We start from the raw sequence: 18,535 nt of genomic DNA on the forward strand, positions 1-18,535 counted from the left end.
AGATAACTCTGTAATGCTGCATTAAAACTACATACAGAGTACATGGTTCAGAGAAAAACCCTTTCTGGAAATTTCTACTTATTAAGTCCCATGTGAACAGTTCAAAATTTTAAATTCTAAAAAAGTGCTCATTATATTTTTCTACCTAGAATATGATTTTGATGGCATTTTAAAAAAATGACTTTCCTCTGTTTTCTATCCCCACATGTATAAAATTATGATTTTGAGCTTTATTTTTCACCTCCAATGCTTACAGTTTGCCTTCCTCTGTGAAGCTGTTCATGAAATGCCCATTCTTCCCTAGCACTGTGGTCACCAGACGTGATGCTCTGCACACAGAGCTGGATGAGATCAGCCACACAGGAGGCCCTGTTTGTGAGAGCCAAGGGGCATGCGCGAGAAAAGCACCTCCATTAATTATTCTGTTGTCAAACTGATTAGCCAAGTCTACCTTGTCCTCAATAGCACATGTTCAAAACCTATTTTGAACAAGTGTCATTCTCAAAATCATTTCTAAGTGGAAAATAAAAAGTTATCCATGGCCTAGACAAATCAAAAAAGCATGTGACACTATACAACATCATATTTCAATTTCTTGTAGAAAGGAACAAGAGTAGTTTAACACCAGCAGCATTCATACGTGGAGAGCATCATAAGTACACGTACATACCTAGATCCAGGACCAGCCAAATAACATGGATCCTTCACAAGACCAAAGCCATTGTCTTGCCCCAAAAGCACATCCTTGAAACACAAGAAAGACACAGCATTACTGCCAATAAACAGGTGTTTAAATTTACCAAGGGGGTGGGGTAAAAAGGAGAAGAAACACCTATTTACTGGCAACCTACTATTGTCAGGCCACGTGGTGGCACTCTTACATAATCCCATGGCATCGATGCAGGAGATAAGCTGAAGATTTAAAAAAAAAAAAGTGGCAGAGTCAGAATTTGAACTTCAGTCTGTCTCACCAGGTGCCTCCTCTAACAAGGATGTTTCCTAAGTAAGAGAAGTCTCCTAACGATTATCTCCAGAGTTCAAAACAACTGCTAAACTTGAAATAGGGTAACGAAGACAATGAATTCAATGGGTCAAACTTTTCAAATGGCAATAGGGAAATATGAGAGATGACGGGAAAGGATAGACTATTACATTTTGCAAAAATCTCAAATGTCCTTAGTTACAATTAGTGAAGATATGAATTTGGATTGTAATTGGGTTGCAATAAGTTCTGGGAAAAAGTTCACTCACATGTGAGATCAATAACTCTAGGGACTTTTCAGGGGTAGTTGTTTTTTATCAATGAGGGTATATACTGGGGTCCTGAAAGGGTTGTCAGTTTTTGACAGTATACAATTTGGTCCCTGTGTTCAGGTCCACGATGAAGATGATGATGTTGCTATTGATGATAATACATTCAACTCCCAATTATTTATGACAGGAGACAGGCAAAAACCAGAAAAAAATAAATCCATATATAATCTCTAACTTAATTTCAGTAATTTATTTTGCCATTTAACCCTGCCCAAAGGGTTAACTGCTCTTCACCCCGTTCCTCATTGTTTTTGTTTAGTGGCTGAGAAACTAATAAGCAATGGAAAGGGTCAAAGGTGATAGCAGGCAGAAGAAACAAACCCCTGAACATTATTCATAATTGCAGCTACAGGTACTGGGTATTTACTGTGTACCAGACACTCTGCTAAGTACCTTGCACCAACAAATTATATGCCTGGAATATTAGGCACTTGACTTTTTTTTTTTTGTAACTTAATCTATAACAATTGGAAGCGGGGTATGTAATTGCAGCTCAGCGAGGTGACATATCTTGCCCACAGTTAAGTAAGTGGAGAAACTATGATTCAAGCCATGATCTCAAAGCCCAAGGTCTTGCCATGGAATCTTTACAGGTTGAATGGCAGCTGGGCTGGATGCAATCAGACTTGAATGGCTTGAGAAAAATGAATTCCATAGTGTTCTGATTCACTCAAGTATCATTGTAGGGAATGAGAATTCCTGCTCTCCATGAAATTTATGGTCCTTTAAAAGTCTTTTCCCACCACTTTTCCCTATGTTGACATGAATGTGCCACTTTGCCAATAATTAATTGGAAAAGCCTAGGTCCCATGTGAGCTCCTAACACAGTAAAGTATAAATATATATTCATATCCTATTATATCCTTTGCATTTCAGTTTGACAATGAATCTAACTTCTGTATTCACATGATTTGGCCCCTACAATATCAAGCTTAAACTATTTATGTGGATGTGGGTAAAATAAAGGAATTAGACCCAGTAATAAATGATTGAGAGAATTCTCTCAATCTTCTGTCAATCAAAATACCACTTGGACAAAGGAAAATATCTTCCCAATCTGATACAAGTCCAAGAAGATAAATTCCTGTTGCATTTCTTGCTTTAATTTAAGCATATATTCACTGTCAAGACTTAAATTTTCTGTGAACTGGTAAGAAGTACAAAGTCTTATTATGGCAATTACAGCAAAAAAGCAGTGGCTATGGGAAAAATACTAGGCATAGAATTATACCAACTTCTTGTCTAATTTATTTTTGTTAATTATCTCAAAATTGACTTAAAAATACACCAGTTCTTAGCATACTTAATAATGTAAATCAGCTGGGCACGGTGGCTCACGCCTGTGATCCCAGCACTTTGGGAGGCGGAGACGGGCGGATCACGAGGTCAGGAGATCGAGACCATCCTGGCTAACACGGTGAAACCCCGTCTCTACTAAAAGTACAAAAAAAATTACCCGGGCATGGTGGCAGACGCCTGTAGTCCCAGGTACTCGGGAGGCTGAGGAAGGAGAATGACGTGAACCCGGGAGGCGGAGCTTGCAGTGAGCTGAGATCGCGCCACTCTGTCTCCAAAAATAATAATAATAATAATAATGTAAATCTAAAGTCTACTGAATCTCAGTCCTCTTGTTTTGGGTTCCAAGTTAGTTATCTCAATATCTCTGTCACTGATGAAATGTGAAGACAACAATATTCACCTACTTTAGAATATTTCAAGTAACTACTAAAATTAACTAGAAATCCTTATGAAAAATCTGATGTCATGTGTCACTTAACAACAGGGATATGTTCTGAGAAATGCATCATTAGGCAATTTTGTCCTTGTGCAAATATCATAGAGTGTGCTTACAGAAACCAGATGACACAGACTACTACATCCCTAGGCTATATGGTATAGGCCTATTGCTCCTAGGCTACAAACTTGTACAGCATATTACTGTACTGAATACTGTAGGCAGTTGCAACACAATGATATGTATTTTTGTTTCTAAACATGGAGAAGGTACGGTAAAAGTATGGTATTATAATCTTATGGGACCACTGTCACATATCTGGTCCATCCTTGACCATTATATGATGCATGACTGAAATAGTAATCAATAAAAGTTAAAATGAAATAAATTCATTGGCTGAATATCTGATATTTTCAGATACAGAACGTTTAACTCTTGCCTCTCTTTCCCCATTCCCAGCCTCTTTTTATTCAAGGAGACGGCATGGTATATTGACTTAAAGACTCAGGCAGTATGGGGTCAAAACCTCACCTTACTACTTTGGGCAAATTTTGTATCCTCTTTGTGACTTGGTTCATTCTTCTGTAACTTAGAGATAATAATAGTATTTACCTCATTGCACAGATGTGAGGACTAATTTTATTTTATTTTATTTTTTGAGACAGAGTCTCGCTCTGTTGCCCAGGCTGGAGGGCAGTGGCACGATGTCAGCTCACTGCAACCTCTGCCTCCTGAGTTCAAGCAATTCTCATGCCTCAGTCTCCCAAGTAGCTGGGACTACAGATGCACACCACCATGCCTAGCTAATTTTTGTATTTTTAGTAGAGACGGGGTTTTGCCATGTTGGCCAGGCTGATCTCGAACTCCTGGCCTCAAGCTATCTACCCACTTTGGCCTCCCAAGGTGCTGGGATTACAGGTGTGCACCACAGCACCCAGCCAAGACTAACTTTATACTTATAAAACACAACACAATGACTGGCACACAGCAAAATTTTGATTATTGTTAGCTATTTGTATCTTCACATTTTGTGGAAAGTCGATTCTGTTTTGTATAAGCTTAAATGTGTGCGTGTAGAAAGGTATTAAAAAAGATTTACAAGTTGCATTCCACAGAATCAAGTCTATATCCAATACTGTGGTTCCATGCATTGAGCAATTTCCTCAGCAATTCAATAAGGTTTGTCACAGCATCTCATAGTGATTATGTTATACATCAGACAAAATACTGTGAGAACCAGAGAAGTCTCTAACTTAGCATCTGGGGGAAAAATCCCCACCAGTAATCTTATTTCTCCAAGGGTTTCTCTTTATAGGCTCTACTATATTTTAAATCTATGCAATGAACAGATACACATTTCTATCTCTAAGGCAGAAATGTTGGATATCTTTCTGTAGCTTTGCAGGTCCTACCCACTTTTAACAGGTTAAGCTTTCCAAGGTCTCACAGAAAGAAAGTGGCAACAGGCAAGAGTCTGATGTGCACTTAAGCTCCACCACTAGTATCTATTTATTCTGCAGTGAAGAAGAATTACAGAGAAGAAAATGGAAGGTTGCATGTTTCAGAAAGGATTTCAAGCTGGCTGAGGAAAGGCCAGACCTGCCAAATATATGAGAAGGTCTCAGGCTACAAGTAGTTCAAAATGGTAGCCTCCTGCAGTCATTATTTCAGGCCAGAGATGGATCAATTGTCATATACAGAGGAACTGATTTCCATGATGACTTTGTTTTTGGAGGCAGAAAGGCCTCACTAATGAGAATTTTGAAAAAGAGCTAAATCCTTGTCAAAAACTTGTAAAATCCTGCCCTGTCAGCATCTGACTGGTAAGAGCAAGCAGCATTTGTTGGAGATAGCATCAACTAAGCCAGCAGCAGAAACACACTCCACATTTTGGTTTTAACTCAGGCAGACAGCCTCTACAAGGTCACTTAACTTGTCAGAATTCTCTAAAGCAAGGATGAGAAAAATGATTAACAAACCTTCCCAAAAGCTTACTGGTAATGTTCTTGAAATGTATTCAATAGGAAATATATATATATATATATATATATATAAAATAACCACAATAGTTATGTGGTGAGAATAACTTTGTTTTATTTTTAACTCATCATAACTACAAATAAGGCAGATGACGAAGAGGATGCAAGGAGCAGACCGCCTTGCCGTGAGATGCTTCTCCAGTCAGCGTAGGTCTGGCTGCTGTGCAGGAGACCAGGAGGAAGTTCAAGAATGCAGTCCTGGCACAGTGACAATATAAGAGACGATGCATTGTTCAGAAATTTCAGAATTTGTTGGAGCAAAGCAGTACAAAAGAAGTATTTCATTTGGAAATATTTCCCCTTCTGCCTGCATATTCCCCAAATTAAATAACATCTAAATATGGCATTCCCTTTATGAAAAGGGTATCCAAGTACTGTTCTGTATTCACTTGTCTTTCTAAAAAGTTTTCCAAATAATACAAAGTATTTAATTGGGATTTGGAGGAATCTCTTCACTTCCCTTAACACCCATGTTTTAGCTTTATTTCTTAATCAACCAGGCTTAAGAAATATTTGGGGGAAAAGATAAAATAACATTCATAGCCATCCAACCAACCTCTAAGACAAAATAACAATATCTAATGGGGAATAAACAATAATGATTTGGTTTTCACCTAAGCATTTCTATTTTCTTTAAAACACGGGGAGAGAAAGGAGGGTGTTTAGACTGCTATGCAGTTAAGTTGCTAAAATCTATCAAGCTAGATGAAATTGCGTGTTACATATATGGATTTTAAATGTGTGTTATTGGTAGGATAGGGAGTCAGAATTAGCTCTGTTCATTCTGAAGGAGGAAAAAGCTACTGAAGGCTTATGGGAAGTTGCCTCTACATTTGTCGGGGGTTTATACTGGGAGAATATATTTCTGTACAATTCTAAACAGAAAACATCTGGGAAGGGACAGTATTTTCTCTCAGAAGGGTGTTTGTATGTGTGTGCTAGAGTGCAGCAAACTTCTCAGCCAGTAACTGCTGAATCTTTCTTTGTCTCAACTGGTTTCTTCCGATCAATGTATTCCCTCTCGCCTAATCTCTTGTCATCATGCCCATCTTTTACATCCTGGCCCCAAATCCCATTTACCTTCAGGAGAAGCACTTTCAGATCACCTCAGAATTAATCACTTTCCTTACCATAGCATATTATTGATCACCATTCCCAAAACATTCACTAGTCATATTAGAATTATTTATATATATAAGGCCGTATTCCTTGCTTAATTGTGAACCCCAGAAAGGCATGAGCCTTTTTTTTCCTTTGTGTATCCTTTGATGCTGTAACACAGCATTTTTCATACAACACATGCTCTACAGATGCTTGCTGAATGGCTGACTTCTCTGAAAGGGAAAACAGCAGAATCTGAGAGGAGGCAGTGGAGCAGAGTTCTTCCTTCCCTGTGCTAACAGGTATGTGATTCCTATTATTTTCTTTGGTGGGAAGGGAAGCATGAGGCAGGCCACTGATCTCCAATGGAAGTGAAGCCTGAGGATAGGCTAAGAATTGGGGAAATTAATAGGCTCCTAGGAGTCAGAATGCTCAGCTTCTATTCCTAGCATTGCTTAAAATTTTCAGGGGAAAGTACTTTATAACCCTTGCAGCATTTGGTGCCTTTATTAGAAAATCCTTTTATGTGAGATTTTGAGTTTTCATTTTCTCCCCTCACCAGGATAATGCACAGAAAGAGCTCAGGTGGGAGTCTGAGACACAGGGGTCTGACATGTATAATATACTCTACTGCACAGGATTATCGTGAGGGTTAAATGAAATAATAAATGTAGATTACACTTAGCTCAGGACCTGCCACACACTTAGCTGAGGGCCAGGAATTCAATAACCAATGACTATCAATGTCAATCACTCTAGCTATTTTGTAGATGCAGAGTCCAATAGAAACAGAAAGGGTGCAAAGCTAAAACGTTTTAAATACTCAGATCCACACTCTAATCCATTAAAAAACAAAAAACAAAAAAGATAATCCCTAATTTTTCCTAACCTTGCATTTTTGCATTGAGAGGTGGTGACTTCCTAAAAAGGAGATAGATAATCTGTATAACAATATAGGTAATCTAGATACCTATATCTTTGTAAGGAAACCAGGCAGGGACACTTGAGAAACTCAACTCATGAAAACGAATGCTACTTTTCTGTTTTCACAAGGAAAACTGAACTGGGAGAGGGAGTGAGAGTGTGGGGGTTTGGGGAGCCCTATTAAAACTTCTAGGGAGGAAGGGACAGTCCGAGGTCAGGACTTGCTGGTTGCACATACCTGGTGCTTGTCCGCAGTGGCGGGAGATGACCTGGACCTCACGTGGACAGGGCCGGCGAGGACGTCTGAGCGTTCCAGCAGGTCCTCAGCTGACATGGACTTCCCAGCCCTGGCCCCCCAGGAGGATGGCTCCCTGTGGGTCTCATCCACTCTCTGGGTGCCCCTTGTTCCACCGTTTGCTCCACTGAGCAGCTCCCTTGGGACCTGTGGGTCCCCGCGTCGCCGTTCCCAGAGGCGGCGGCCACCGGCAAAGGAGCTGCTGCGATCTCGGGCAGCCTGCGGGGTTTCTGCAACTGTGGCCGGCAGGAGTGTGGCCTCCCTGCGGGGCTGCAGGCTGGGCTCCCGCAGCGAGCTCAAGCTGGAGGCTGAGGTGAGGCCGGAGGGTTCGAGCGCCGCGGGGCCAGGCTGGAGGTAGGCACTCTGGGCGCGCTCGCGCAGTGGCCCGGGCTCCTGGAGGCTGCAGCCGGCGGCGGAGGTAGGCCGCTTGCCGGTCTTGCGCTGTATGTAGTCGGCCAGGGCGCTCTGCTGGAACTGCTTCAGCTCGGGCCCCGACAGGCTGAGCGTGGAGCAGGCCTTGCCATCGCGCTCGAAGAGGCGGCGCCGGTCGGCCACGCTGCTCTCCGGGAAACGCATCCCATTCCTCTGCGGGCCCAGGGGTGTTGGTTCGGCCTCCTCCGCGACCCCCACCTCGTTCATCTTCTCGGGCTCGGAGTAGGAGCGCTTCTTCTGCTCGGGAGTCAGGCGCCGGCGAGCCCCTCTCCGGGCGGCAGCGGGCACGGGCCTGGCCAGGTCGCCCTCCGCAGGGGTCACACTGTGCCGCTCCCGGGGTGTGTGCGGGGAGGCGGAAGCCGGCGCCTCGGGGCTCCGCAGCCCCACGTGGGCCGAGGAAGGCCGCGGCCGCCAGGACTTCGATGCCACAGGCGCCCCCAGCTCCAGGTCTCGGCGTCGAAAGGAAGTGGCCCCCAAGACACGAGACTGTGCATCCTTGATGCTGTTCCGGTAGGCGCGACTGAAGGGGGCATCCAGCAGGGGCGACTCGGGCGAGCCGGGCCTGTCCCGCCACTCGGGCTCCCTCTCTGGCTCGCTGGAGAGCTGGAAGGTGCTCTGGCTGCGGAGGAGCCGAGCATCCGGCCTCTGGGGGCCACGGCCGCTGTCCGAGGCTCCTCCGCTCAGCTGCTGACCACAGGGCTGCCGGGAAGCCTCTTCCAACTTCAGCTCCCCGTTTTTGAAGTGCTGTTCCCCGTTGCCTAGGGGTTCAGCTGACTCAGAGAAACGGATGTGGGCTTTTATCTCCTCGAAGTCATTCCCAGAAGTACTGGAAGTTGAGACTGTCCTGTGGGGCCTATAGTTCTGGCCAAAACCGGAGCCGCCCACACTCGGTCTCTGGCTCCCTTGCTCTCGCTGCTCGAATTTGGAGACCTTCTCCAGCACCGAGCAGTGGGGCTTCCCGTACTGAAAGCCCTGAAGAGCCGAGGCGCTGCCTGGGCCGGGCCCCCTCCGGCCGAGACTGGATGTGTGCGGGTGCGAGGCGGCAGGCAGCTCTTCAGGCCTTGGGTCTGTGCTGTGGAAAGAGGCCGAGGCACCGGTCCTCCCCTCGGGCCGCGGGTAGGAAAGCTGCCGGTCCAGATGGCTCCCAAGGTCAGGAGCGGCTTTCCTCCCAGGGTCTTCTGCCTTGGTGTTGACTGCACAGGTGGGCCTGCCTCCCGGGTAACCCTCCTGGGCTCCCCGGCCTAGCTCCAGGCTGCTGTGTCTTCTCAGACTCTCAGGAATGTTCTGGAGAGATGAGAAGGCTGACTTGGTCTTGCCAAAGTTGCCTGACAGGCTCTGGCCTAGGCCTTCTCTCTCCAGCCTCCTCCAGAGGTTGGCATTGTGGTCTTCCTGGAAATCACCCTCCCAAGGCTCTGAGAGCCTGGAAGATCTCTTGTCTTCACCCGCTTGCCAGGCCTGAGCCTGAGGGCATTTGAGGCTGTGGGGATGAGAAGATGGCTTGTTGCTGTGGGTGCTCTTTCTCTCATTGGAATGTGGGCTGTTGCCTTGGGGAGGTGTGAGATGTCTCTTCAGGGAGGCATCCTCCTCATTTTCAGGCACTGAAGAAAAATGGACTTTGGAGGGGACATACTTGACTGTAGCTTCTGGTTTCTTCTCCACTGGGGACAGCAAGTCATGTTCTAAGGGCTGGCAAAAGGCAAACCCAGGCCTGCTAGATCCATTCTGGTTCCCATTCTCATCAATGGTAGCCATCTTGTTGCACGCTCCCTGAGGGGCTATGTATCCACTCTCCTTGGCCAGTGCAGGGTACACCAGACCGTTGCTACTCACAGAAGGCTGAGGCACCTGGGCAAAGTGTGGCTCCAGGGAAGGTACAGGGTAGATGCTGGTCGGCAGCAGAGGTTGGCCAGGTTGGGCCTTCTGGGTGTAGTTATGCTTGGGCTTCACTGGGGGGCTGTTCTCTGGACTCTTCTCCAGCACAGTATGCAGCTGCTCCTCTATGAATGGAGACTTCAGGGAGCCTAAAGAGTTTCCCTGAGGCCGGCAGAGCCGTTTCTGATCAAGGCTAGACCAGGAGCTGGGCCGCTCACGGTGCCGAAATGCTGCATAACTGTCACTCCGAGCTGGAGGCAGGGGTGCACCCACCTTAGGAGGAAGGTTGTCCGTGGCAGTCTCCAAGGAACTGGGGCACTGCTGGCTCCAGGATGGGGGTGGCACTCCCTTGCCCCGAGGAATATTAGACCATTTATCATAGCCCTGACCATCTGCTGAGGCTCGGGCCTCCCTACCTTGAAGCAGCAGGGCTGAAGAGTTCACCTCATACTCTGCTGAGACTCCCCTCCGGGTGTCATAGACTGTCTTGACATAGCGAATATCTGCCTGCCTCATCCCTTCAAGGAGGCCACCTCGAGCAGAAGTATTGTCCATGGAGCTTGAACGCTCTCGGGCAGAGATGCTAGGGGGCGGATACTCCAGGATGCTAGAACTGGTGGAGAAAGAGCTGTAAGCCGAGTCTCTCTTGTTATGGAAGTGGCTGAGCTGGTCAATGCTGCCGGTGGACTTGGCAGGGGAAAGATGACAGGGTGGGTATGCCCCACTGGGCTCCAGGCTCTCCATGCTCCCCTGAGAGCTGCACTGGTCAGGGCTCCGCCTTAGATAGGCATGGTCATAGTTGGAGAGGTCACTAGTAGAGGAGCTGGAAGAAAGGGAGACAAAGCAGTCAGCACCACTGAGCTGTTATCATTTAGTAGGCTTACAGGCAGAGGACCCAGCTTATAAATGTTCTCTTGTGCAAGAGGTTTGGTGTTTGGAAGGGTGGGTAAAAAGGGCCATATTTGGGCCTTGCTCAGGCTCCTTGTTTGTCATCGCTAGGAGTAACTGCCCAACACTCTAACCTATCTGCCTCCAATTAATCACCCAGGCTAGCAAGGAGGAATGAGGAGCTCAGAGGAAGCCACGTGGCCTTTGGGCACAGGCAGCACTTTGATGTGATTTGCTGCATGCTGGAAATGACATTCTGCATGCGCCAAGAAATGAGAGAGGTGGAAGAGTGATTGAGACCGAAATTGTGTATCTGCTGGGGTTGTTTGTGTGAAGAGGAGAAAAGCTTAGTAAGAGAATAGGCATGGGTGAAGGAGACTTTGTGTGCACATGTGTATGTTTTTAGTTAATATCTTTCCTTTTTATGGAATTGAAGGATACACCCTGGCAATCTTCCTGGAATCTCAACTGCACTAGAAACAATTTGTTTGTGGTAAGAAAGCTAAACACAAAGCTGAATGAGAGAAATTAGAGTCAGAAAAAGCTCATGAGAGGCAGAGAGAAGGGGAAAGAGGGAAGGAAAGGGAAGCTTTATGAGAAGGCTTAATCATAGGGGCTCTTGGGTACTGGGATTCCATCAACTGTGGATGACTTCCAAAAGCCAAAGCAAAGCCTCCTCATACATTTAGGAGGGCAAGGCCTTCTCATTTACAAGCTCCTCCAGATGGTTTTCAGAGCCCGTCTGGAGAAGAGGAAAAAGACTATCAATCATGGCATTGTAAACTCCAGACAGTTGTCTCAAAATAAAATTACTTATAAACTCTCTCTCTCTCTATATATATATATTAAAATCACTTAAAATTCGACAATAAGAAAGCAACCTGATTTAAAAACTGGCCAAAGACATCCTAAGAAGATATACAGATGGCGAATAAGCAAATGAAAAGGCTGTCATCCTAAGTCACTAGGAAATTACAAATTAAAACAACAAGATACTGGGGAACATGTTCTCAGGACCTCCTGAGGGCTGTGTCATAGGCAAAAACAAAAAACAACCGAACCAAACCAAGATACCACTACACACCTATTAGAACAGCCAAAATCCAGAACATTGGCAACACCAAATGCTGGTGAGGATGTGGAGCAAGAGAAGCTCTCATTCATTGCGGGTGGTAATGCAAAATGGCACAGCCACTTTTAAAAGAAGTTTGGCAGTTTCTTACAAAATTAAACATACTCTTACCATAAGGTCCAGTGATCACATTCCTTGGCATTTATCCAAAGGAGCTGAAAACTCATGTCCACACAAAAACCCACACATGGATGTTTACAGCAATTTTATTCATAATTGCCAAAACATGGAAGCAACAAGGCTGTCCTGCAGTAGGTGAATAAACTGTGGTATATCTACACAATGGAATATTATTCATTACTTAAAAAAAAAAATGCTGTCAAGCCATGAAAAAAAAATGAAGGAAACTAAAATGTATTTTACTAGATGAAAGAAGCCAGTCTGAAAAGGCTACAAACCATATGATTCCAACTACATGACTGACATTCTGGAAAAGGCAAACAATGGAGACAATAAAAAGATCAGTGGTTGCCAGGTCTTAGGGGCGATGCAAGGAGGAACGGGTGGAGCACAGAGGATTTTTAGGGCAGTGAAACTATTCTGTATGATACTATAATGGTGGATACATGCCATTATACATTTGTCCAAACCTACAAAATGCACAACAGCAACAGTGAACCCTAATATGAACTATGGACTTTGGGTGATTATGATGTGTCAATGTAGGTTTATCAGTTGTAAGAAATGTACTACTCTGGTGGGGGCTGCTGATAATGGAGGAGGCAATGCACATATGGGGACAGGGACTATATGGGAAATCTCTGGACTTTCTGTTCAATTTCACTGTGAAACTAAAACTGCTCTAAAAAATGTCTGTCTCTGTCTCTCTATAAATACACATGGGGAGGGCATATAGGAAGGAATAAGTGGTTCCAATGTTTGTGACTCACTGTTCTCTAAAGAAGGGTAAATCACTAGAAGTTCTTGCCCAAGATTTTCTATTTTTAAATGGATAGGCATTTCAACCCTATTAAAATTCATGATGTATTCTTATATTTCTAGATCACATGTAAATAAATGTAGTGTCTTATTGGCCAAGTATGTGATAATGCCTTGTGGCTGGAATATCTCCAGATAATATGTTGAGACTAGAAGAACCATATTCTGAGTCAAAATTTGTGCTGGAATTTAAGGAAAAGAAGGACCACACTTTCAGCAGCTCTCCTCAAGAATGTAATTTTTCTGTATCAGAGAAAGTCAGCTTACTGAATGGCACATCCTACTTTGGGATGGATAGGTATAAATTCAAGGGAGAAAGGAAGGAAATAGCTCCCAAACCAGCCAGATCAGGGAAATCAGACCCGGTACTCAATGGCATGGCATATGTCAAAGATTCTACCCTCTACCCCGAATTTCTTCATTCCCTTCTAAATAAAGAGGTTGTACTAAAGAGGCATTAGACAGCCTTGTTGTGGATAATCTTGTATGACCCAGTCTGCTTCCTTTTTAGAGCTAATACTTCCAGGGGAAATGGAACCCCATAAGGGCTGTTTCATTCACCATTTCTATGAAGGTAGGAAACATTAGGTAATCCTCCTCCCAACTGCTGAGAATTTTAGCAGTCTTTCATTGAAAGGATAATTCAAATCTAACTTAGGAACACACACAACAAATCAAAGTAAATAAACTGATAGTTAACTGAAACACTACTGAGTGGGGAAAATACTATCCTTAACATATCTTTTTTTGTTTGTTTGTTTGTTTTTTTCTTTGAGATAGAGTCTCGCTCTGTCGCCCAGGCTGGAGTGCAGTGGCGTGATCTTGGCTCGCTGCAACCGCTGTCTCCCACGTTCAAGTGATTCTCCTGCCTCGGCCCTCCAAGTGGCTGGGATTACAGGCGTGTGCCACCACACCCAGCAAATTTTTGTATTTTTAGTAGAGACGGGGTTTCACCATGTTGGCCAGGCAGGTCTCAAACTCCTGACCTCAAATGATCCACCCTCCTTGGCCTCCCAAAGTGCTGGGATTACAGGTGTGAGCCATGGTCTAACATATCTTAAAATATAGATGGTGTCTATAAATATGAAATCTCTGTTACACATATCTCTAATCAGACCAGTGCAAGGGTATAGTGGGTTCCTTCCTGTAGCAAACCTAAGGTAGAAAGGCCATGGGAGGCCTCTGTCAGGTGCTCTCCCTCCTACCCAGAGAGGGTTCTGTCCCTTTGGAATTACCATTCCCAAGCTGCCTGGGGAATACAGGCGCTGATATCACTCTCTAGGATAAGTTCTTCCACTGTTGTCTGGAAATATTCATTTTTATTACCTTTGCCATTGATACCTCCAAAATGGCACGTTTAGCGATGGGTAAGAAAACTTGGAATGAAGGTTCTCAATCCTGCAACAATTCCAACTCACATAAAACCAGCCTTACTGTCAAGACGGGTGCATCTTGAGTGGATCAAAGTTCTTACCATGGTCTGACTACTTCTCCAGCCTTTTTCTTTCGCTCTTCTTCTTGCACCCTGCACTCCAGCATAATAGTATCCCTGCTGAAACCCAAACCCAGGAAATTTCTTCCTATCTCAGGGTCTCAGAGTCTTTGTACTCACTGCACCCACCACTTGGAATGCTCTTCACCTGGCTTACTCCCTCCTTTCATTCAGAGAGGGCCTCCTGGAACTAACTAAAGAGTATCTCTTCTCTCCTTTGTGCCTGTTACCCTGCTTTATTTTCTTCACAGCACTTACCACTACTTGATATTATATCATATCCTGTTGGTTATGTGAAAGAGACTGCAACTGTATCTATAATATTTAAAGAACTGAAGTGCACATAAAATGCTTGTTAATTCTGTGGTAGATATATGTATTCTTACAATATCATTCTATTTTGTGTGTTTAAAAGTATTTTAAACACAGGTATCTACCAGGTATGGTGGCTCACACCTATAATCCCAGCACTTTGGGAGGCTGAGGTGGGAGGATCCCTTGAGCCCAGAATGTCAATACTGGAGTGAGCCTTGATCACATCACTACACCCCAGCCTGGGCTACACAGTGAGAACCATCGCAAAAAAAAAAAAAGTTATTGTAAAAATATTTAAAACATAGAGCACAAAATAAAGTGTATGAAAACATTTCCTAAAGTGTGCTCACAGAACACTAATTCCTTAGATGATTAAATATGTTTGGAAAATACTGACCTAAATAAGCTAAACAATTTTATTTACTGCAAGATTTCTGAGTCTTTTATAAACTGTTGTTCTCCCAAACCATTTTTCAGGTGTTGTTCTAAAAGAGAAATATATAATACTAAGAGATGTTTTCTAAACTTACTTGATCCCAGAAACTTTTTTTTCCTAAGGAGTATCTAGTGGACTGTTATTCCACGGAACACATTTTGTGAAACAAATATTGTGGTGTAGGGGGCTTTTTATGTCTTGTTCACCATTGTACTCCCAATACCTACAAAGCATCTGAGATATTGTGGGTGCTCATACAGATTTGTTGAATGAATGAATCACTGATTTGATATTGCTATTTCAGCCTCTTGTCAGGGGGCTGGACTACATAACTTTTCAAGGACTCTTCTAAAGTACTTTTGGGTGAGATTTCCGTAGGGCAGCAAAAACAGAATGTCAAGGGTCTGATAGAAAGCAGCTGAAATACAATTTCAGTGAAATTCCAAATCCAACCTAGCTCACAGTTAAATTACACATTTTCAGTCTCAGTCTCTCCATACTTCTCTTTCTCTCTCTCTCTCACTTCACTCCTGTCCCTCCCTCATCCTCTCACCCCCTCATACGCCTGCTTCTCAACAAGAAACAGATCCATAAATTCAGGACTGAGATTGGTTTCTGGAACTTAAACTAAGGCTGTCAGAGAGATACCAGCCACCTGATATGGCACACTGGACCACTAGATGCCACTGTTCTCCTCAGAAACACACCTGGGGCACCTCTGCACCTGCAGCTGCCAAGATCAGACCCCACAGGTGGAACTTGGATGGGCCAAGCCCTCTGCCAGAGCTGCAAGCCTCAGGCATGGAATGAACAGAGCACAGGGTGGTTTGTACTGCAGCAGGAGAGAATGCACACGTCTGTAACGTTTTGGGTTATTTGAACTTTCCTTTCTCCTTTTGTCCCCATGTAGTGCTTTGGTGCTGACGGTCCTTGTGTCAGGGGGAACTATTTTGAAGCTTGAATCAGAGAGACAGAGTGGTAGATACAACACAAGGGCAGATCCACCTGCCTAAGCCCTCTGGAGGCTGGGATGCTGAGGAGGAAGGAGGAGGTGCAGAAGTACAGCCTTGAAAATACTGTACTTCTGGTGCTGATGGCCCCATTCCCCTGAGGCCTGTCGGAGCTCACCATAGTTACTGTAAGCAGTCATTCTAAGCACTGATTGCAGCGCTTATTTCTGCTGAAGGGCCAGCACATTTTTTAAGTCACAATATGGCTTTGGATTTAGGACTTCGTAAGAAGGTTAGGAGTAAGGACACTCAAAGACCCCACTGTTGAAGGGCACTCTGTTAATACATACACACCTGCATTTATAAGTGTGTGCCAGCCATTCACTATCAAGTTCAGTACCAGGTTTCATGGTGTCCTGAAGTCTTCAGCTTAATTATTATAATCAGTCATCATTCATTGAGCGCTTACTGTGTACTTAAGAATTGCACATATGCTATTTTATATAATCCTCACAACAATCCAATGACGTAGGTACTAGTTATTTTTTACAGAAAAAGAAGCCAAGATCAAAGGTTAAATGATTTGCTCAAGCTTACACCATAGGGGGAAGGGGAGATTTAAACCTCTGACTTAAAGGCCCAGTCCCTTACCACTATGCTATTCTTCCTTCATTGTTAGACTCCACACACCTTATCTTCTAAAGGCCCTCCACACCTCCATGCCTGTAAAGCACAAGCAGTCTGCCTTTGTCAAGGGTCAGGAGACACTGCTAGGAAACCTGCTCTCTGAGAACAGATGGCTCAGACGGTGAGAATAATTTCTTTCAGGGTGATTGGGAGGGACATGACCAAGGGAGAGAAGCATCTGTAACCAGGAGGGAACCAGGACATTATCTCTTCCTGTGGCCCGAAGCCTACCCTGATATGCTGAGAAAGGTTTGTCCTGTTCAATTCCATAAGCTACTGTTCATCAGTGAGAGGTCTAGGATTTGGCCCTTGACTTGACCAGACATGAGCATTAAGGGCTGTGACTGAGTTCTGGCCTTGCCAAATGCATAGGTACCATCTGTTCATTAAGTAATCCTTCCAGAAGCTTCCAGCCTCCCCTCTTCCCCCCAACACACATGCACACACACACCAACACTTGCACCTCCTTTGTATGTAAGGACTAAGTGACCCTTGTTTTCCTGACCTTGCTACCATTAGCTCTATCTAAGCATTTCCCAAAAGTGATAAGCTACGGAGTCTGACTCCCTGAGATCAGAAGATAGATTCCAGTTTGTATGGGTCCCAAGTCTGAAGTGGAGGGGAGTCCTGGCTTAGTTCTCTCTAATGTGCGGTGGTGGTCAGGCTGTGCTCCCTCCTTCTATAACCCCTCTCCTAAACCACTTGTGAGGGCTCTCCTTCCTCACCAAACCTTCACCCATACAACAATAGCTAGAAAAACAGAGGAAGTATAATCTACTGATTACATGCAGCAGCTTTGAAACCTGGCTTGGATTTGTCTTGACTTGGATACTGATCAGTTGTTTGCGCTTGGACAAACTAATCTTTCCAAGCTTAAATTTCCTTTTTTTTTTTGAGCTGGAGTCTCACTCTGTTACCCAGGCTGGAGTACAGTGGCACAATCTAAGCTCACTGCAACCTGCACCTCCCAGGTTCAAGTGATTCTCCTGCCTCAGTCTCTCGAGTAGCTGGGATTACAGGTTCATGCCACCGCACCTGGCTAATTTTTGTATTTTTAGGAGAGACAGGGTTTCACCATGTTGGCAAGTCTGGTCTTGAACTCCTGACCTCAGGTGATCTGCCCTCCTTGGCCTCCCAAAGTGCTGGGATTACAGGAACGAGCCACTGCACCCAGCCCCAAGCTTCAATTTCCTATTCTGCAAAATGGGGTTAATACTACTGTATCTGTTTTAAAGAAGTCTGTGAGTCACTACATGAGATAATGTATACACTGAGTGGTCCTCAGTACGTCAGTTGTTGTGCTGTTGGAGCTAAGATGGACGAACTACCTTAACTGAAAGAGCAAAATCAAGTGGGGAGTTCAAACACATGAATAAAAATGGATACGGTTTTGACTACAGCAGAAAGCACACTTAAGCACTGAAGGAAGAAAAATCTCAATTTGTCTAATATAGTGCTATCAGTGGAGAAATGTCTGAGAACTGATGGACCCCATAAATATCTCAAATGGCCTGCCAGGGCTTCAAATAATTCTGATCTTCAAGTTGATCTAGCCCAGCATATAAAGGTAACTCATATACACGTCAAACACTGTAAGAGGATGAGAAAAGCAGCCGATAGAGATTTAATATTTAACGTGAGTATAAGAAAAAATGTTCTCAAAACAGAGAAGAAAAAGTTCTTTTCTGGGAACATGACATTAGAAAGAAAGAAACCCTTTGGTCTCAGCTATAGCAACTTACCTGGAATGGTAGCTTTGGTGCCAAGGAGGGCCGATCATACCCTGAGATATCTGCATCATGCTGGCATCGGGTTGCTTCTCCCCAGACTTAGTTGTGTGCCACGAGTGAGGTCGGCCTGCAGGCTCACTGCGCCTGGGGAGACACAGGAGGGACCCCCCAACGTTAGCCAAAGTCTCAGCTGAGTCTCCTCACCGATGTGACTTGTGGATTTGGAGGCAAACACTCTGTGTCCTCAGAGATTG

General features: G+C 44.4%; 1 protein-coding gene across 1 annotated transcript in view; it reads right to left on the reverse strand.

The window, feature by feature from the left end:
• Positions 1 to 18,535, reverse strand: part of SHROOM3 (shroom family member 3) — a 355,466-nt gene that overhangs the window by 32,987 nt on the left and 303,944 nt on the right. Inside the window, exons 4-6 of the mRNA XM_025385978.1 lie at positions 18,294 to 18,425; positions 7,352 to 10,535; positions 671 to 744 (exon numbers count right to left, since the gene is read on the reverse strand). Of these exons, the coding sequence (XP_025241763.1) occupies positions 671 to 744; positions 7,352 to 10,535; positions 18,294 to 18,425 (3,390 nt within the window). The remainder of the gene's footprint in view (positions 1 to 670; positions 745 to 7,351; positions 10,536 to 18,293; positions 18,426 to 18,535) is intronic.

This window comes from Theropithecus gelada, chromosome 5 (assembly GCF_003255815.1).
Source record: "Theropithecus gelada isolate Dixy chromosome 5, Tgel_1.0, whole genome shotgun sequence".
NCBI classification, from domain to species: Eukaryota; Metazoa; Chordata; class Mammalia; order Primates; family Cercopithecidae; genus Theropithecus; species Theropithecus gelada.